This window comes from Aegilops tauschii, chromosome 2 (assembly GCF_002575655.3).
Source record: "Aegilops tauschii subsp. strangulata cultivar AL8/78 chromosome 2, Aet v6.0, whole genome shotgun sequence".
NCBI classification, from domain to species: domain Eukaryota; kingdom Viridiplantae; phylum Streptophyta; class Magnoliopsida; order Poales; family Poaceae; genus Aegilops; species Aegilops tauschii.
In genome coordinates this window covers 609,564,299-609,584,124 of record NC_053036.3, presented here as the reverse complement: position 1 = coordinate 609,584,124, position 19,826 = coordinate 609,564,299, and the positions used below count along the sequence as shown (strand labels likewise).

The 19,826-nt window shown below is 42.1% G+C and overlaps 1 protein-coding gene across 1 annotated transcript; it reads left to right on the top strand.

Annotated features, from left to right (window-relative positions):
• The first annotated feature begins 15,719 nt into the window (after nucleotides 1-15,719).
• Nucleotides 15,720-19,008, top strand: LOC109759299 (uncharacterized). Its single transcript, XM_020318120.4, has 4 exons — nucleotides 15,720-15,857; nucleotides 15,952-16,064; nucleotides 16,197-16,278; nucleotides 17,511-19,008. The coding sequence occupies exons 1-4, from the start codon at nucleotides 15,800-15,802 to the stop codon at nucleotides 17,765-17,767; spliced, it is 510 nt and encodes a 169-aa protein (XP_020173709.3). The 5' UTR covers nucleotides 15,720-15,799; the 3' UTR covers nucleotides 17,768-19,008.
• Nucleotides 19,009-19,826: the final 818 nt, after the last annotated feature.

Sequence of the window (19,826 nt, the reverse complement as noted above, 5' to 3'; positions counted from 1 at the left end):
TCGCTTGTAGGACGAGGGTCTTTTCTCCCTTTCTTTCTGCGAGCTCCCAACCTTTGCGTCTCTTTTTTGCCGTGCGTGCATGTGGTACGTACGTACATGGTCGAGTACGTGGTAGATGTCACGACGACGACGACGACTGCTCATGACTTGCCATCCATCCATCCGTCGGCGATCCAGCCGGCCACATGCATGTACACGCATGTGCATGGTGCAGAAGGATGCATCTTTTCGCCTGGTCCATGAGACGTGCACATAGGCGCAAAGCTAGCTAGCACGCGTACGAAAGCTATACGGCGCGGCGAGAGGTCCCTTGATATGAACATGGAGCATGGTGGTGTCGCTTCTTCTTGTCTCATGAGGCTTCTTCATGCACCCTTGAGGTATAGTACATGGTGCATCAGCGCATGCACTGGGCTAGATGCGTGCCGACAGAGCGAGGCCGGTGCGGTGCAGTGCGGTGTCCGCCTGGCTGGACGGCCGGGCGAGCGGCGCCCGTGGAGTATAGACCACGGTGTACATGCTTGCGCGAGGGCGCGGCCGGCCGGCATGCATGCGGTACCGTATACTCCTCGCACTGAGCCTGAGCCTGAGCCAGGCCGGTTGCTTGGCTTAACCGTTGCGCCCAGCGGGGTACAGCATACTGCACAGTGCACTGTAAGTACCTGCTCGTAGTACTTCGTATCTTACGAGCCAAGTGCGGATCCATGGCTGTTCATGTCTGCGTATGTAAGAAAGAATAGAACAGTAGAGAGTATTCATTAATTACTATACTTGCTCTGTTAACGTCAGTAATCAAGCGTACGATCCTGCCATAGCGCGTGTATAACCCGTCACTGCCACCGATCATCAGTACACTCGATCGAGCTAATTAATTATCATGTACTGCACGCAAAGCAAAAGAAGAGAAAAGTCACCCCTCGACGCGTTTCCTCTCACATGGCGTACTGAGACTGAGAGCGCACGTACACATCGGGAATTCGGAATATATGTGCATCAGATGGACGTCGACAGCGGGCTGGCGCGTCACGGGCGCGCGTGCGGGGGACCCGGCCGGAGAGGCGGACGGGTCGGGTGCCGGGCGGGCTTGCGTGGGGGAAAGAAGAAGGTGTGCAGTGCAGGTGTGCTTGCTCGCTTGCGTGGGCCGCGGTGGATCAGCTGCGCCGCGTCCGGCGAGAGAGGGGCTGATGGCGACGGCGGCCGAGCCACGCGGAGCGCGCGCTCGTGGCCGGCGCCGGTGTCGCGTGATCGGGCGTGCATGGGGGAAGCCCGGCTGACCTATCAGGCTGTCGGGATGGGGCTAGCTCCACGTATAGTACGTAAGTTGACGCGGCCGGGGAGGGGACCCGCGCGGGAGGTCCAGTTGTGCCGTAACGTCCGTCCATGGCTCCATCGATCGATCGATCACGGGGGGACGTGGATGGCTTGTCGGGGGGCATGCATCAATGCATGTAGCCGATGTGTCGATCCGCCATGCGCGTAGGCGGCCAACCAGCCACAGCCTCACTCGGCTCAGAGAGAGGGAGGGAGAGAGAGGAGAGTAGGTCTATTTTGGTTGTTGCGGTTGAGAAATAAAAACATGTGATCAATTGTATGGGAGGGATGCCTCCCAAAAGGTGTCTGTTGGGGAAGAGATATCTCCCCAACACACCCCTTCAGCATGTATATAAGTGGGTCTCTCACATCACAATAGATCTAAGAGAATCATTTGTGTCTCTCGTTTGTCTCTTTTACTTTGATACTACAATACGTTATCAGCACTTTGCTCTCCGTTGAGAGAAAAAGGCCATCCGAGACGGCCGAACATCGGCAGCGTTTGCCTACAGGATCCAGCGCATCGTCGTCACTATGGATGGATACAAATCGATCCATGGCTTCTCGCCGGTCTTGCTGCTCCACCCCATAACGCGGACGTACTTGCACCGGCGACGAAGAACTTGGCTGGCGCACGACGCGGCTGCTTGATGCGGCCCGCTACCGGCGCGAAGCGGCGGGTCTCGGCCTCAGCGCCGCTCCGTCCAGCGTGAACACACAACTACGAAATTGATCGCTGATGGGCTGCACTAGGACGGTCCTCGGCAAAGACGACCATGCATGCATGCCGATCAGGAGAAGGCTAACTTGATTTTCATTTTGAAATTAGTATCAATGATCCACTAATTGTGTGTCTCTCCAGAACCGACGGAACAATCGGGCCAAGCGGTTATCAATCCACGGCGAGATTCGTATTGTCTTCTTGTGATCAATCCATTGATCAGTATAAATTGCAACATCTTGTCCCTCAGACATGATAGTTGAGATAATTGAGTGTATGAATCAGTTCATACTCAATCTTGTTGCATACATAATAATTTTTCCTCCTTTATCATCATGATATCGGACGATTAGAAAAATTATTTGACAATTCTGTTGGCCACAACTTGACAAGTTGCAATATTCCCAACAATCATCTAATTGTTTTATGCACTACATGTGACATCGGGGAATTAATTTTAAGGCACTCTCACCTTAAAATTTGAAATGAGCCAGCCAATATTCTTGATTGAATGCAAGATTATGTTTGGATTATTCAACCATTATCTGGGTTATCTTGGTACTTCATTGTGTTCATAGACGCATCTAGAAGATGGTCTTAGGTGTGTATATCCACACATAACCATGCATTTACTGAATTAAGTGCTCAAATTGACGAATTTAGAGCAAATTATCCTAACGTGGGATAATTCTACTGGAATGAAAATGTCGTTGAAGTTGATTCACGGACATTCAATGGTTATATTCAGTATATGGTACATAACCAGAATGGTTTGGCTTGATCTCTTATGAAAGAGATTCAATATTGCATAGCCAATGTTGCAGAATTGTGATTTACCAACATTTTGTTGATGGTAACATACGGTCTCACACTCCGCATATTTGGTCTAAATGAGATCAAATGATAATGCACCCCCTTGTAGTTTGTACGTGGAAATAAGTGAAGTATTTCCCATCTGCGGTAATTCGGTTGTATACCGATATCACCACCCCAGCGAACATCATGGGCCTTCACATATGGTTGGGATCTATGTGAGGAATAACTGTGGTATGTTCGTTAATCCGCCGAATACCTTAACCCTTACAAGGGAGTTATTTGCAGCCCATACGCTGATTGCCTTTGCAATAAGAACATTTTCTGGCATTAGGGGAAGATGAGTACCACAAAGAATGCCAGGAAATGGATAAGAAATGTCATAGACATTTTGTCCACGTACTTAAGAATCTGAAATGCAGGTTCAAGTTATGAGAAATTTGCAGCATATTGCAAATAATCTGCCAAGTATATTTACTGATGACAAAGGTGTCACTATGGTCAAGTACCAGAACGAGTGGAGGTACCTAATAAACCACTCATCTCCCTAGATGAGAGTAAGAGGGGGAGAATTCTGGTCGCATGAGATTAAGTTCTCATATGTTTCAGCGAAAACAGAGGAGATTGACCCCTCGATCAGTAAATATGATTCAACCTCAAGTTGAATGACACCTGAGGGATGCGCGGCATCCAAAGTCCAACACATATGTGCACACATTTTTAGGTGTTGGGACATTGAAACACCTTGACTCCGTTGTTGTGGGAAATCACAAGGAGTTAAGAGGCTTAATAAGAATTCCACAATGATATTGATTCACGAGAATCGTATATGAGAAAGTCTACATATGTCGACATGAAATTCTTCTCGAGAATTGCTAGAATCCTTTTGGGCCCTGAACCAAATCCATGGAGAGTGTTGTTGCACTTATATTGGTTCAAATGAAGGGAAGCAATTAAGGAAGAGTGGCACTCGCTCATCAAAGAGAGGTATTTACCACTGTAAAACCTGCTCCTCGTAAGTATCTTCCAGAAGGAAGAGAAGTGCATTTTTGTTTGAAAACAAAAATAAATGAGGTGGTGAGAAAGCGAGGCTTGTAGCACAAGGGTTTTTCATAGAGACCCGACATCGGTTACGATGTAGCATACCTTCTTGGTATGAGTGGAATTATGTTTCGATATTGAACGTTAATGGCAGTACAGATCCATACGGTTGATGTATGTAATGTCTACATACTCCCATGGGTCAATTAGTTTGGATGTATATATTAAAGTCATTTAATGACTTAATATTCTGAATCCAAAGGTAAATCGCAACATGCATGTGTGGAACTTCTGAAGTCATTCTATGACTTGAAGTAGTCGGAGAATTGTGTGGTGCAACCAACTAAGTGAGTTATTCCTTGAAAAGGATTACTCTCATACTAATGATTGTTGACGTGTATTCATGAAGAAATCCTGGATTGGATTTTACATCACCTTAATTTCTGGTGTCGATGATCTTATCATCAAAGTCTATATAAGACATGAAATACACACAATCATGTTAAGACGGATATTTGGGTTAAACCAAATTATGCTAAGTTTATGACTTAAGCATACCCCTAAGATACCAGCCTTCATATATCCGAATGAATTGGTGAAGTTCAATATGGATATATTATAACAAAGGCACATATGGTTAGGGGAGATGGTGAAGTGATAGTGGAGCATGAATTGCCATATCTAAATACCACCGAAGCACTCATATATCTTACAAAATATGTCAGGCCTGACACTATAGTTTTTGGCAATTTATTGAGAGTGCAATTCCCCGAAAGGTATAAGGTTTGTGTAAGGAATATCCTCGGATATATCCATGGCACAAAGGGTCTTGATCAATTTCATCCAGAAAATCAAGATGAGATCATGGTTTGATATATTGATAGTGGCTAATTATCTGATCCCACAATGCCATATCAAAGACTGGGTTTGCTGGAAGAGTATTTTGAAGGAAGTATTCAGAATAGACTCTAAACGAGTCCTTCCAGTGATCATTCTATTTTATTTGAAGCATCAGAAACGTGGATGACTTCATAGAATAATTGGCCACATGTGAAATCATGTAGAGATTATCATTATCTACCAAGATAATGTCACTTGTATTGCTTATGGGTTATATTTATCCTTGTGAATTACAGAAATGCAAGAGGATAATATGCAAACAGATTATTGTGATATTCACAATATCTCTATCAATGTTTATATTCCAGAACTAGGTTCATGGAATTGGTATGAGATATTCTTGAGGTTTGCAAAGTTCATGGGGAGTAAAATCCCAAGTTATAACCCGTTGGTGATCCTCAAATCACTCATATTGTACTCTTTTTCCCTTTATGAGTTTTCCATGATGGTTTCTCATATAAGGTTTTTAATGAGACAATATAAATACAAGTGCGGATATATGCCATAATGGTTTCTCCTTATATTTTTCCCACTGGTTTTTAAAGGAGTTTTCGATGGCATATTATTATAAGGTTTCTCCTCAAATTTTCCCACAGGGTTTTTGGAGGAGTTTTCAGTTTGCAATATACATATGATGAATTGATCAAGGGGGAGTATTGAGAAATAAAAACATGTGATCAATTGTATGGGAGGGATGCCTCCCAAGAGGTGTCTGTTGGGGAAGAGATGTCTCCCCAACACACCCCTTCAGCATGTATATAAGTGGGTCTCCCACATCACAATAGATCTAAGAGAATCATTTGTGTCTCTCGTTTGTCTCTTTTACTTTGATACTACAATAGTTGCATTTCGAGATATTTTTCAAACAGTTTTGCTCGACTGAGACTTCATTATGTCTCAGTCAATACTATCTTCTTTTGATTTTGCATGGAGTTTCGAATAAAAACTTCTTTTCAGTTTTTCTTTTTTCTTCTTACGTACTATATCACTTGACTAAGACATGCTTAAGTCTTAGTTGACTGAGACCTAGCCACACTTTTTTCAAAACTGATGCAAAAGCTAGGAATTCCCTACGTCAGCCGCTGCTGGTTGAGGAGCCTGCACCATCCGGAGAAGGCTCACCGTTGTTGCTACGCCAGCCGTTGCTAGAGAGAGTAGGTCACCGTTGCCGGTTTGCGAATGCCCAATATTCACAAACTGGCACTAAACCGGCATTCGCAAACCTCTCCCAAGTTTAGTGCCGGTTTGCAACAAATGTTTGTGGGCGTTTTTCCACATGGGGTTGGAGATGCAATAACATAGGTTCGAGGGAGGTTCATTACACCTCAACAAAAATGGGAACACAAAGGCCTACACTCGTGGTATTATGGAACTCAAGTGCGCCGCATGAGAAGTGACCCAATTATTGGCGTCCGTCTTAATGTCCATCCTTTGCGAAGAGCTGAAACCAATAATTATATGGAACATGCTTTCGCCCCCCTTTATAGATAAAGACACGGACGAACGAACCAATACAAAGTTGTTGGTGATATCGAGTGCCCTGAGAGTTTTGGAGATTGCTGGACAGAAACAGTGAGAGACTAATGTGTTTGCTAATGCACACAAAGAGAATAGGTCCCTAGATTGCTATAATATTTTGAGAAGTTTTCTACCGAGAAGCTTGCTACTTCCAAGAAGTTTGCTATAAACTTCTACTGAAGTTATCGATGCAGTAGAGAAGATTGCTACCGAGAAGATTCCTACTTCCGAGAAGTTTGCTATAAAATTTTGGAAAGTTATCTGCACAACAGAGAAGATTGCTAAGCTTCGAGGAGTTTACTACTGGGAAGATTGCGTGTCGAAGACGACCCACAAAAATATTGCTGAAGTGAAGCAATTGCTACGGAGTGTGGTCCGAGAGAAAATAACCGCATCAGAGAAGAATGAAGATGAAGAGAAGATGCATTATTTTCTTTGGTAGTTCATTTCTGTCTTTGAATCATAGGACAACCGTACAATTAAGAGCGGCTCAATGTTTCAAGAATCGTGTCTTTATGATTGAGACTCCAAGTAAAGTTGTCCCAAAATCATTTACTTGTCAGCCAAAGACGAAGTTCTTCTGGGCTATGTGAGAAATGCTATAACAAAGGAGTCAGCTTTACTTGTTTCTCAAGTAAAGTTGTCGTGTGAGTTTGAAAGCCAAATGTTGAAAACGTGTAGGTTGGCCATTCGCTGGGCTGCATGCCCTTATTGAACATTTCACCCTCTAGATTGACCCGACTATAAATAGCCACCTCGCGCCTACCGTTGTGGTCGGCTGCTCCATTTAATTTTCCGATAAGATGTTTTGAGCACCCCTCTCCGAGAGATTTGAGTAAATCCACTGAAAGAAAACCCAGAGCCCAAAACTTAGATAGTGGTTGAGCATCACAGAGATCTAAGTCGAGAGCTTTGAACCTATTACTCTTGAGAGCTGCTAACTCTCTAGACAGTTAGGTGTCTGTCTGAGTGACTAAGAGTAATTGTGGTCACCGAAAAAAAGTATTCGACAACCAAGAGTCATTGTGGTTTGTGAAGCAAAGTCAAGGTTTGGAGATTGCCGATAAGAAACTACCTTGAGTGAAATCAATTGAACTTCGAGGAACTTCACATTGAGGAGAATAGGACAAAAAGAGGCTTGCTCATGTGTTCAATCACAAGCCCTCCAACTATACATAACTCTTTTGCATAAGAGTGAAATGGTCTACCAAATCGCCTATCGCCATTGAGCAACACTATTCACTTCTATCTATAACATTTCTTTTAGTAATCCTGGTTAGTGTTGTATCTGTGTTGTTCTATTGTATGTCAATACACATTAGTTTGGGCACTTCGACATGTTCATCTTTGTATTTCAACTTTGTGTGCTGAAGGTGATTTTTTTCTATGTTAGCCGGTTCTTTATCTGCTGCTACCTACTTATTCTTCTTAGAAATGTTCTGACTAGTATTTCGCAGTAGTGCTAACTATTTCCTTTCAGTAGTATTTTCTGTCGGAATTTTCTACCTGAGTTCTGGTGGTTACTTTTTGAAAAGATATTCTTTCTATGTTGTCTTATTTTCTTTCTGTAGTAGTTTTCTTTCGTAGAACTGCATGTGCTTCATTTTATTTCCGCTATGCTGTGTTGAGAGTATTTAAGTTTTAATAAAATTTTAAGTATCCCATTCACCCTCTCTGGTCGACACACTCGTATCTTATAATTGGTATCAGAGCAATGTACTGCTTTTCCTTGCTTTTTAAGGTCTAACCACCTTGGAGTTTGAGTATGTCTTCCGTAGTTAACTTCAAGTCTATGGAGAAGATACATGTCTTCCATGGGACGGATTGCCCTTTCTAGAAACAAAATATGAGGATTCGTAGGAAGGTCATCGATGATGATATGTGGCAGGTCGTGCAGAATGGATACATGATTGAGACTCCTAGTTATCTCACAACATAAGAGAAGAGGCTTGTGCAACTAGATGCTCAAGCAAAGGACGTCAACTGCAATCATCTTTCCAAGGAGCAATTCCTTCGCTACATAAGACTTGAATCAGTGAAAGAAATCTGGGACAGATTAGAGAATATCAATGAAGGTGTTTCAACTCCGAAAGAAACACGAATTGATATTCTCCGGGCCAAGTTCAACCGCTTCAAGAGGCTTGGGAATGAAAATTGTCAAGAAACCTTTGATCATCGGAGTGATATCACAAATGAGCTGCAAGGTCTTGGTGCTGAATATATTGTCGATCATGAGATTGTGAAGAAGTTGCTTCGGTCCTTGGACAATTCTTTCGATACCGCTTTGCTTAGTTCTATTTCCACTGTGTTGTGTTGGGAGTTTTGAAGTTTTGAATGAAAGTTTAAATGTCCTATTCACTCTCTCGGGTCGATATACTCCTTTCCTATAATTGGTATTGGAGCAATGTATTGCTTGTCTTTGCTTTTTAAGGTCTAACCACCTTGGAGTTTGAGTATGTCTTTCGCAGTTAACTTTAAGTCTACGGAGAAGATATTTTTCTTTGATGGGATGGATTACCCTTTCTGGAAAGAAAATGTGAGGATTCGTAGCAAGGCCATTGATGATGATATGTGGCAAGTTGTGCAGAATATAGATACATGATTGAGACTCCTAATTATCTCACAACATAAGAGAAGAGGCTTGTGCAACTGGATGCTCAAGCAAATGATGTCATCTGCAATCATCTTTTTAGAGCGCAATTCCTTCGCTACATAAGACTTGAATGAGTCAAAGAATCTGGGACAGATTAGAGAAGATCAATGAAGGTGTTTCAACTCAGAAAGAAACACGAATTGATATTCTTCGGGCCAAGTTCAACCGCTTCAAGAGGCCCGGGAATGAAAACTATCAAGAAACTTTGATCGTCTGAGTGATATCGCAAATGAGCTGCAAGGTCTTGGTGCTGAATATATTACCGATCATGAGATTGCGAAGAAGTTGCTCCAGTCCCTGGACAATTCTTTCGATACCCTCATGCTGATGATCAACGAAAGACCTGATTTCAAAAGTCTTGATCCTGCTGATGTTATGGAGAGGCTGAACACCCATAAATAACAACAAGAAGAAAGAGATCTGTATGGCTCTAGCTACCGGAAGAATCATGCTCTCAAAGCTGCAGCTAATCAAAGATCATGAGTTGGTAACTAAGCCTTTTTAGCACTTTCAAAAAAAGAATGTTCTAGAAGAAAAGCTTGAGCAGTAACTTAAAGTCCTCGTCAAGCTCAAAATCTTCTAGAGAGTATACATGCTTCAAGTGCAAGAAGCCTGGACATTTCATCTCAGATTGTCCGATGTGGAAGTTGAAGCTAGAGCAAGTGGCAAGTTCATCATGGGTGGTAGCAAGAGTTTCAAGAGCACACTACTAGGAAAAGGCCTACTAGTGGCGCACCTGTTTTGGCTACTAATGGCGCACTACAGGTGCGCCACTAGCATCACGCCATTAGAATTTTTTACTAACTTCAGAAAAAAAATTCACAATTTTTTCCCTTTTTTTCTTAATCTCGGGTCACTATGGCTTAATCTCAAGCCAATATGCTTAATCTCAAGTCAAATCGCACTCCGTGGTCAAACTTATCGAAAGGTCACCCATCCTCACACTACTCCAGCCCGAGCACGCTTAACTTCGCAGTTCTATCCAACCCCAGCACCAGCTCACTTCACAGGCACTTGTTGATATATCTATCATATCAATCATATTAAACCTTGTTGATGTCTAGGACTTTGTTCATGTTCATGAGTGTGATGAAATTTTGAAAAAATATTTCAAACTTCCCGGTCATATTACGTATCATATTTTGAAAAAAATCCAAAAAAAAAGTTTTTTTGAAACCAATTTTTTTTCTGTTACTAGTAAGTTTGAATTTTTTTTCATTCCCCCCTCTAGATCTTAAAAGCCCCGTATCTTTCGTTCTGTTAGGTTTTTGGGGATTTTGAAGATGTTGAACAGGGTTCCCCCGGTTCAAATCGTATGTAACTTTTCGAGTAGATGATTTTTCATATAAAAAACTTTTTAATCCAAGTTCGTATGCAAAAGTTATGCCCATTTTATAAATTCCAGAGAGATTTTGCAAATAAAGTCGAAATTCATATTTGTAAATTTTCCCAACAACTAGACCACATATCACATGGGAAACTTATTTTGTTTGACATTTCCATCATTTTCTTTTATTTTTTCTAAAACTGAAAAGACGGTCCACGGGGGCGGGGGGGGGGGGGGTGCATTTGGTGGAATTTTTGGGCAAAGTTAGTAATGGCGCACCGTGGGTGTGGTGCGCCATTACTAGTTAAACTAGTAATGGCGCACTGTCCCCTCGGTGCGTCATTACTAGTTTTGAAAAAAAATAAAAAAAATTTGTTAGTAGTGGCGCACCGAGGGTGTGGTGCGCCATTACTAGCGCACTATCCCCTGGTGCGCCATTACTAGTTTTGAAAAAAAAAATAAAAAAAATTTGTTAGTAGTGGCGCACCGTGGATGTGGTGCGCCATTAGTATTTGGACACTAATGGCATACCAACACATGGTGCGCCATTAGTATATAGTAGTGGCGCACCACATGTGTGGTGCGCCATTAGTATCCATATTATCTATAGCCATTTTCCTAGTAGTGGCAAGACCAAGAGTTATGATTCTGATGTTGAGAAGAACTAGCAAGAGGCCCATGCGTTGCACGGAACATCAAGATGCATTTATACGAGTTGTTTATCTTGTGGGAGACGAAGATGAACAAGGGAAGGCCTTATCTGCAAATGTGGAGAGGGGTGGGTATCTTTTTACAAAATTGCCATAGTTTGCTTTCTATCCATCAGATATAGATCGGACGGTCTACATTGCAGGATGGCAGTCACACCATCATCACCAACTCGATTTTTTATAAGAGTAGAGAAAAGAAGAAATGTTCTCAAAGAAGAAAGATAATTCCTTCTAGAAGTCTTTATCAAAGTCTTCGTCAAGAATCCCTCCAAAACTCACTCCAACCAGAAGAACAACCCTCACAAGGATAAGGCATATATTGGGAAAGAAATGGACTCTGAGGAAGAAGTCTCTAACTCCAAAGAAGTTGTTGAAGAAGATTCCAAAGAGGAATCTGATTTAGGCATGGCCGGCATTGCATGTGCTTCTACACCTGCTTCGAACTTCTTCGACAATAGTACAAGTGGTGATGAAGCTCATGCGTATATATTTAATAAATATAACATAGAAATTTCACAAGTTGTTAAGTTAGGTCGGGCTGGGCCCAAGCTCGACATTTCCAAGGTGGGCTTGGTACAACTAGAGCCGAGCTAGGCCTATGCTAAACATGTATTCATAGGGCACGTCTAATTCTTACTTGTAGCGAGTTCTTTGTTTTTTTGAGAAGAACTTGTAGCGAGTTCTAAGGATGCATTGGGTGCAGTGCGATGGTACTTGGCCAGGCCCACCAACACGATCAAAGCTACACGTCTCCTCTTCTTCTCTGCTTCTTCATTCGTACATTTTTTCTGTTTATCCTTCGTTATATTAAAAGAATTTCTAAATACACATATTCCAAAAACCTAATTTACTTCATTTTTCTGAAAATGTTCACCGCAAATTTGATAAATGTTAATGCAATGTAAAAAAACTATTCACATACTTTTTTTAGATTAATTGATAGCATTATTAAAAATGTTCATGGTATCTAAATTTTTTAAATAGTTGATAGACTTCATATTTTTGTAACAATATTCACGTGTTTCAGGATAATTTATGTGACATTTCAAGAAAATGTTATAAAATGGGAATTTTTTTTGCGTGATATTAGAAATTGTAAGGTTTCATTGAAAAAAATGTCAGTGTCTATTTGATTTTTTAACACTTATTCTTTAAAAATATTCAGAACATGTATTAAAAGAATGTTAATCATGTATTTGAAAAATGTTCAGCATGAAGAAGAAAAATGTTCTAGATATACAGAAAATTTATAACATACAACATGTATTTGGAAAAAAGGTAGACATTTATTCAAGAAAGTAAAATAAAAAAGCGAAACAGAAAAAGAGAAAAACGCGAAGAAAACTGTAAAAGAAACACAAAAAGCCGAAAACCAACAGAAAAATGATAAAAACCGGCACAAAAAACACACAAGAATAAAAGGCGCAAAATTTACTCCTCACGAAGGCATATTGGGCCAGCCTATCTAGCGCTAAGCGCCCGCGTGCATTCATACATATGTCCAAATCATGTCGGTATTTTGCTTATAGGACATGTCGTTGGCCTGGCCCAAGAAGCACACAGTTTTATCTCAGGACGCTAGCACGCCACGATTTTCTACCTGGAAGTACGCCATGTTTTCTCCTGCGAAACAAAAATTTATCTAATCGTTTCATATTTCAAAATATTCTAAAACATACATATTTGAATGATTCTTTATTTTGACTAATTTTAAAAAACTTTTATATATCAAAAAACTATTCATCATGTATTTAAAAAATGTTAATCATGTACTCTCACCGTCTGGAATTACCTGTCGCTCAAACGGATTTATTTTAGCACTGAAATATGCCAGATGCTTAAAAATGTTTTTTTGCATGTATATAAAATTTCCATGCAATTATTTTAAAAAAATAATTCAAATATTTTAAAGTACACAATGAAATTTTTAATTACACAACTAACATTTGCGAACAAACGGTGCTGATTTTTGAAATACTTGATGGAAAGTTTCTAGATACATGGATAAAAAATACACTATAGACAATTTTGAAAAAAATGATGAATGTTTAAATACATCATGAACAATTTCTAGCTACAAGCGGATGAATTTTAATACACGACGGACATTTTTCAATATGCGCTGAACATTTTCTAAACATGCTAAGTATATTCTTTATATATGCGATGAACCTTTTAAAGTACACGGGGACCTTTTTTAATAGAAGGCGAACATTTCTCTAAATACACGGTTAATGTTTTTGGAGATATGCTATGGCCATTTTTGAATTACACGATGGGAATATTTTAAAAATATGACCACCATTTTTTATGCATGTTGAACTAAAAATTAAGAATCGGGAGAAAAGAAAAGAAATAGAAAAGAAAAAGAAAACAAGAATAAAAAAAGGAAAACAGAACATTAACGGAAATAATCCTGGTACTAGCTCTCCAATAGGTGCAACTAGGAATGCGCCTGCGAATCCGCGTTGGTCCGCGCAGCGAGAAAAATCACATTAATCGTTATTACTGTAATATCCAGATGGTGTTCTTGGATGTTCGATAGATGTTACATACTCATAAATCCAATGTGGTAATTTTTAGTTTATTTTTAAAAGGAGGATGACCCCCGGCTTCAACATCTGAGAGATGTATGCATCCACTTTATTAATTATTCATAAAGACCTTATAAAGTAATACATCAATATGTCCGAAGCCACCATCTTAGCAACCTCTATTGCTACTCCTATCCATTGATGAAGGGTGCAGAAAGTGTGAGCCAAATACACAAACCTCTCACCTAGCCTAACATCTAAAACCGGAGGCCCCGACCAAGCCACATACCTGGTCTGGGGCACAAACCGGTCCGACGCACTCTCATAGGTCGTCGTCGCTTTCTTCCATCAATCCATCTTCAGAACAGGTACTGACGCATCGATCTTGCTCGGCCTGCCGTCAACGCCCCCACGGCGCCAAACAGCGCCTCCTCCCTACGCATCCGTCGTCGAGACTTTGTTGTGCCTCGCCGCTGAGACTTCATGACGTCGATGCGTCACAGGGAACGCCGGTCCACCGCTGATGTCGTCCACTAGTTCCTCAAGCCTATGCACACCTCCAAGAATGACGCCCTCAAGAGGGGCACGACACCTGAGCGCCGCCGTCATCTGACCGACTGATCTAGAGTTTCCCACGGAGGTAGCAGATAGGGGTCTAGAGCTTCTCCACGATGATGCCTTCAAGAAGGGGACGAGGCAGAGAAACGCCGCCATCGCCGACCTTGACAACGTGCCAAGAGTAGGGTTTTCACCCGGATCCGCTCGAGGACCCCGCATCCAGCATCTTGTGCACGGGACCGCCACCAATCACCGTCGCCGCGCATGGAACAGGTCGCACCGGCCGGATCAGATCTGACCGGATACCAGGCCCACCATGCCGCCGTCGCAGTTCCGAGTTCAGATTTGACCTGACTCGCCGCCGCCGCAGGCACGCAGCCAGCATACAATGGGCCGCCCCCATCGCGTCATCCCGATGAGGACGCCGTCGCCGTGAGCCGCCGCTGCCGCGCTGCCGGTCCCCGCGCCCGCCCGCCGCCGCCTGGCAAGACTGCCCCGCCCCGGCCCTCCCGAGGTGCGAAGAACAAGGCCCCGCTGCCGGCCACCGCGAGGGGCTTTGCCCCGGTGGCCTCGGCCGGTGGCGAGGGTGGGGAAGGTGGTGAGGAGGCGAGGGGAACGAGATGGGCCAGTGGTATCCAATGTGGTATCTGGTATCCGAATTGTCTTTTGGATCAATCTTGATTAGGAACTCAAAGCTTTTGCTGGTTGCCCGAAAAAATAGTATCTATATATTGTTAGATTTAATGTGTTGTCAAAGAAATAGAGTCAAGATTGTGTTTTGGAGACCATAACAACGCTAGAGAAGTTTTGGCCGATAAGAAAAGGTTTTTTACATGTACATAAAACAAAGTAACAGAAGTTAGTCTGTGTGTATTTGGACGTTGTCATTTTTCAGCTGCACTATGCGTAGTAACGTAAATGATGTCGAATACCCGATCTGTTGGCCCAGAAAATGTTTCATGGGCTTTTGAGATTTGGCAGTATCCAAGAAACGCGGTTCTTGACTGATTAAGAGCCATGTTCCTCAACGTGGCTGCATCGATCTCGTATAATGTAGTCCACCAATTCAGATCCTAGCTCGTGTCTGTCAAACAACAGCCGGTATACAGCGGAAGAACGAGTGGCCCAGAACATCAAAACAATGCAACTGTACTCCTTACAGTTAGATTGCGGATGAATATCTTATTCACTTGTGTTTGTTTACTGTTTCAAATTGCATCCCAATCATTTACTGACAACTCAAATCAAAGTACTAATGTATGGAGACAAGAGTTTCTGGTCGACAGATCCATATAGTCTCATATTGCCATTATTCCGAGAGTAAGCATTATAGAATAATCATATAATTTGACAGCTCCTTTCTTTATACCATTGCTGATGCCAGTTTTCTGTTCCTGAGATGCGTTGCCAACTTGCATAAGTCCTGGCAAATAAGGCCATCCTGTGGATGATGTCTTTAATGCCATTGTTGAAGGATGGGAGGAGACACCCCACATTGAACGAGTCAGGCAAGAAGAGAGGTGAGGTATGAGCACAATCAGTTTACCCATCTACCACTTCTCCTTGTGTGTCGTGTGTGATACAAGAAATCGATCTAGCTTCGGGTGGTACTGATGAAAATTCTTTCAGGAAGTAGAGCTCATTGCTCACCTTGGTTTCTTGTGCTTCTGCATTCGAAGGGCTTCAGCTGGTATCTGTGCACAACATCAACTGATGGCTTACAAGATGAAAGGGGTCTTCAAGGGCCTCAGGGTTATTACTCAAATCTTTGGTATGCAATATTCTTCATGTCTTATTGCGTTCAGTTGCAAACTTCCTTTTCCTTATCTTTATTCACCCTTCCCTGGTGTATACCATGCTAGCAGTGGTGAAGGAGCAAGAGATGGAGATTGGTCATCCCATAGACGTGAAGCATGTCGCGCATATCGGTTGGGATAGCCCAACGGGGAGTGCTGCTACTTCTCCTACTCCTAGCTGGGTATATACATAACTCACAGAATTCAGAGCAGTACTACAAATCTCTTGTGGCTCATTGCCTCTTCTCGATAATCCCCATTGGTCATGATCTAATGGGAAACTGACATAGTTTCAATTTGTCCTTAATTTGCAGATGAACGACATGAAGGGTACGCCGGACATTTCAACCTTGAGCAATTCCGGACCATCTACAGGTACCTCCTGGAGTTCTCAAGGTATTTTTCAGATCTTCAGTTCTGGTAGTGGTGCACATGATTTGGTCTCAATTCCTTCTGTTTCCATCACGTTAGAAGATTATGTCATGTTTTTTTCAACAATAAGATCGTGTCTTGTTTATTATATAGCGGAATGTGTAAATGAGGAAGGATACTTGCCGTTCGTTATCATAGGGACGTGCTGCCATGTTGCCGTTTATGCTTAGCAATCTTCTGTTATTTCATTAATAATCATGATGGGGCATCAGAGCTGCAGGCACACATGATGCTATTAAACAACTGAGTTGACGGGACAAACGGACTAATGGGCACATCATGGATTAAATTATAAGAATTTAACTCAATACTTACAATGTTCTTCATATAGCTATAGTACCCGGTTTCGCCCAGTTTTCAGCGGGTTTTCCGCTAATTAATCGAGCAATTCTTGTCTGGTTTAATTAATGGAGAAGTGGTGTAGATGTTAAACTTTCCATTTAAAAATTAAGTAATTTGAAAATGTGCTATCTTTTTTGCGAGAAAACTTCTGATCTATTCATTTTCAAGCATGGCAGTACAACGAACACCAGAAATAATAAAAATTACATCCTGATTCGTAGACCACCTAGCGACGACTACAAGCACTGAAGCGAGCCGAAGGCGCGCCGCCGCCATCGCCCCTCCCTCATCTGAGCCGGACAAAACTTGTTGTAGTAGACAGTTGGGAAGTAGTCATGCTAAGGCCCCATAGGACCAGCGCACCAGAACAACAATCGACGCTGATGAAGAGTAGCGTAGATCGGAAGGATCCAACCTGAAAATACACGAACGTAGACGAACAACCAAATCCGAGCAGATCCACCAAAGATAGATCCACCAGAGACACACATCCACACACCTACCAACAATGCTAGACGCGCCATCGAGACGGGGGCTAGGTGGGGAGGACCTTATTCTATCTTCAGGGAGCCGCCGCCGTCTCGGCTTCCTGAGCAGGACACAAACCCTAACATAACTCAATAAACCATCTAAAAACGGAGCCCTTCCGTCGGCAAGGGCCACCGCGCCCCCATGGCCCTAAGGCCACCGGAGACGAGGCGGACCGACGACAACGCCGTCGGGAGGCAGAGAAACGCTAATCTTTCTTGGGAAGGAGGACAGGAGGTGGCGGCTGCAATTAGATTCGTGAAAATGTGCTATTACAACAAACTTTTTTGAGAACCACCGGCTGATTTCTCCAAGTTGTTTTGCAGATTTTGACCATCCTCGAGATATATCAACCTATGGTATACTTCCAGAAAATAGTAGTCCGGGATCAACACCGTACCCTGACATACCAAAGCCACCCCGAAAGGCTAGAAGGAAGAAATCTACCAAGGACAGTTCACCAACGGCATCATCATCGAGATCATCAAGGTCATCAAGATCAAGATCTAAGGGCTCACTTTCATCCACTACACCTGACACCATTGGTGCCAATGATATTCAACGTAAAATCCGGATTGTGTAGGCTATCATGTTTTATACCCCCTTTCTCAAGATCATGCAAGTATTTGGAAAACAACTTTGCATAGGAAATAGGAATACAAATGTTATTTATTTATTATTGCTTCAAGTTTAGCTGAAAGGAAAACAATGGCAAAGTTAGGAAGGACGTCAAGAAGGGTACTAATATTATGATGCATGCTAATTAAATCCGGTTCTCGTCAGTTTCCGCGGTAATTTGATTGGTGACTGATCAGTGCTAGGTATAGAGGTTGTCGTGTTCTCCACATGGATTAGATTACAAGTAATCAAACGGATCTGCACCTGAATAACCAAAGCAGAGGTCTAGCAAAACAACTTCACCAAATCTGAGCTCCAGATCTAGGTATTGGAGTAATAACCTAGTGGTTCAAGGAGAGATTCAACAGGTAATTCAGTACTGAGATAAAGGTAGATCTGCTCAAATACACAAATCATCAGATCAAACATGAGAGCACGATCACATAGAGTTGTCTCAGGTGCATATTATCAAACATAGACTATGCAAGCACGTGAGTAGCAGTAGATTCAGGGACCATAGGAGATACAACAGTGTAAAGGCAAGGGAAGAGCAATGGTAATCCTAAATCCACTTGATCTGTTTCGGTAATGGACGATCCCATGGTGCTCGAGGAAGAAATGAACAAGCAGAGAGATCAAGTGAGTAGAATGGCCGTAGACCAAGCAGATGAACATATCGGGGATGAGGGCTTCAAGATCTTTTATTTCACAAATACACAAGTTTAGGGGTAAGACAAAACCACAACTCTATGCAATTTTAAGCAAAAAAACCCAACAACTCTAGGACTAATTGGCAACAAAAAACCTCAAATCTACCGGTTGAACATGAATATGATGATAGGGCCCCACTAGTCATAGACACAAAGTAATGGGTAGGTAATATGATGATTACCAATGTTTGCAAAGCATCAATTTGAACAACTCACAGTCATAAAAAGCAACATATAATCATAATATGTAAACAAGAACACATTATCACAGCAACACATACCTATAAACAACAACACATTTAATTAACAACATTAATTTCCCATGAACAACAACACATCAAAACAACATCACATTGTCATACATTTTGAGTTCACAAATTCAGAACAAAGTGTAGAGAAAATTTGGCCATACTTGTCAGATTTTATATGGCCATGAGTACATTGGTATGTGGGCATGGGTTATACGATCCCATACCCGTACCCGCTCTACCTGATGTGTTAGGCAACGCTGCATGGAAAACAAAAAAAATTCTACGCACACGCAAGATCTATCAAGGAGATGCATAGCAACGAGAGGGGCGAGTATGTCTACGTTGTTAGGAAACGTAACATGCAATTTCAAAAAATTTCCTACGCTCACGTAAGTGAAGGAAATATGCCCTAGAGGCAATAATAAAGTTGTTATTTATATTTCCTTATATCGTGACAAATGTTTATTATTCATGCTAGAATTGTATTAACCGGAAACTTAGTACATGTGTGAATACATAGACAAACAGAGTGTCCCTAGTATGCCTCTACTTGACTAGCTCGTTAATCAAAGATGGTTAAGATTCCTAGCCATAGACATGTGTTGTCATTTGATGAACGGGATCACATCATTAGAGAATGATGTGATGGACAAGACCCATCCGTTAGCTTAGCATTATGATCGTTTAGTTTATTGCTATTGCTTTCTTCATGACTTATACATGTTCCTCTGACTATGAGATTATGCAACTCCGGAATACCGGAGGAACACCTTGTGTGCTATCAAACGTCACAACGTAACTGGGTGATTATAAAGATGCTCTACGGGTGTCTCCGAAGGTGTTTGTTGGGCTGGCATAGATCAAGATTAGGATTTGTCACTCCAAGTATCGGAGAGGTATCTCTGGGCCCTCTCGGTAATGCACATCACTATAAGCCTTGCAAGCAATGTGACTAATGAGTTAGTTGCGGGATGTTGCATTACAGAACGAGTAAAGAGATTTACCGGTAACGAGATTGAAGTAGGTATGATGATACCCCGATCGATCTCGGGCAAGTAACATA

Coding starts and splice junctions, on each gene's coding strand:
- LOC109759299 (XM_020318120.4), top strand. CDS start 15,800: ATGGCTTACAAGATGAAAGGGGTCTTCAAGGGCCTCAGGGTTATTACT. Junction 15,858..15,951: donor GGTTATTACTCAAATCTTTG/GTATGCAATATT, acceptor CCATGCTAGCAG/TGGTGAAGGAGCAAGAGATG. Junction 16,279..17,510: donor TACCTCCTGGAGTTCTCAAG/GTATTTTTCAGA, acceptor GTTGTTTTGCAG/ATTTTGACCATCCTCGAGAT.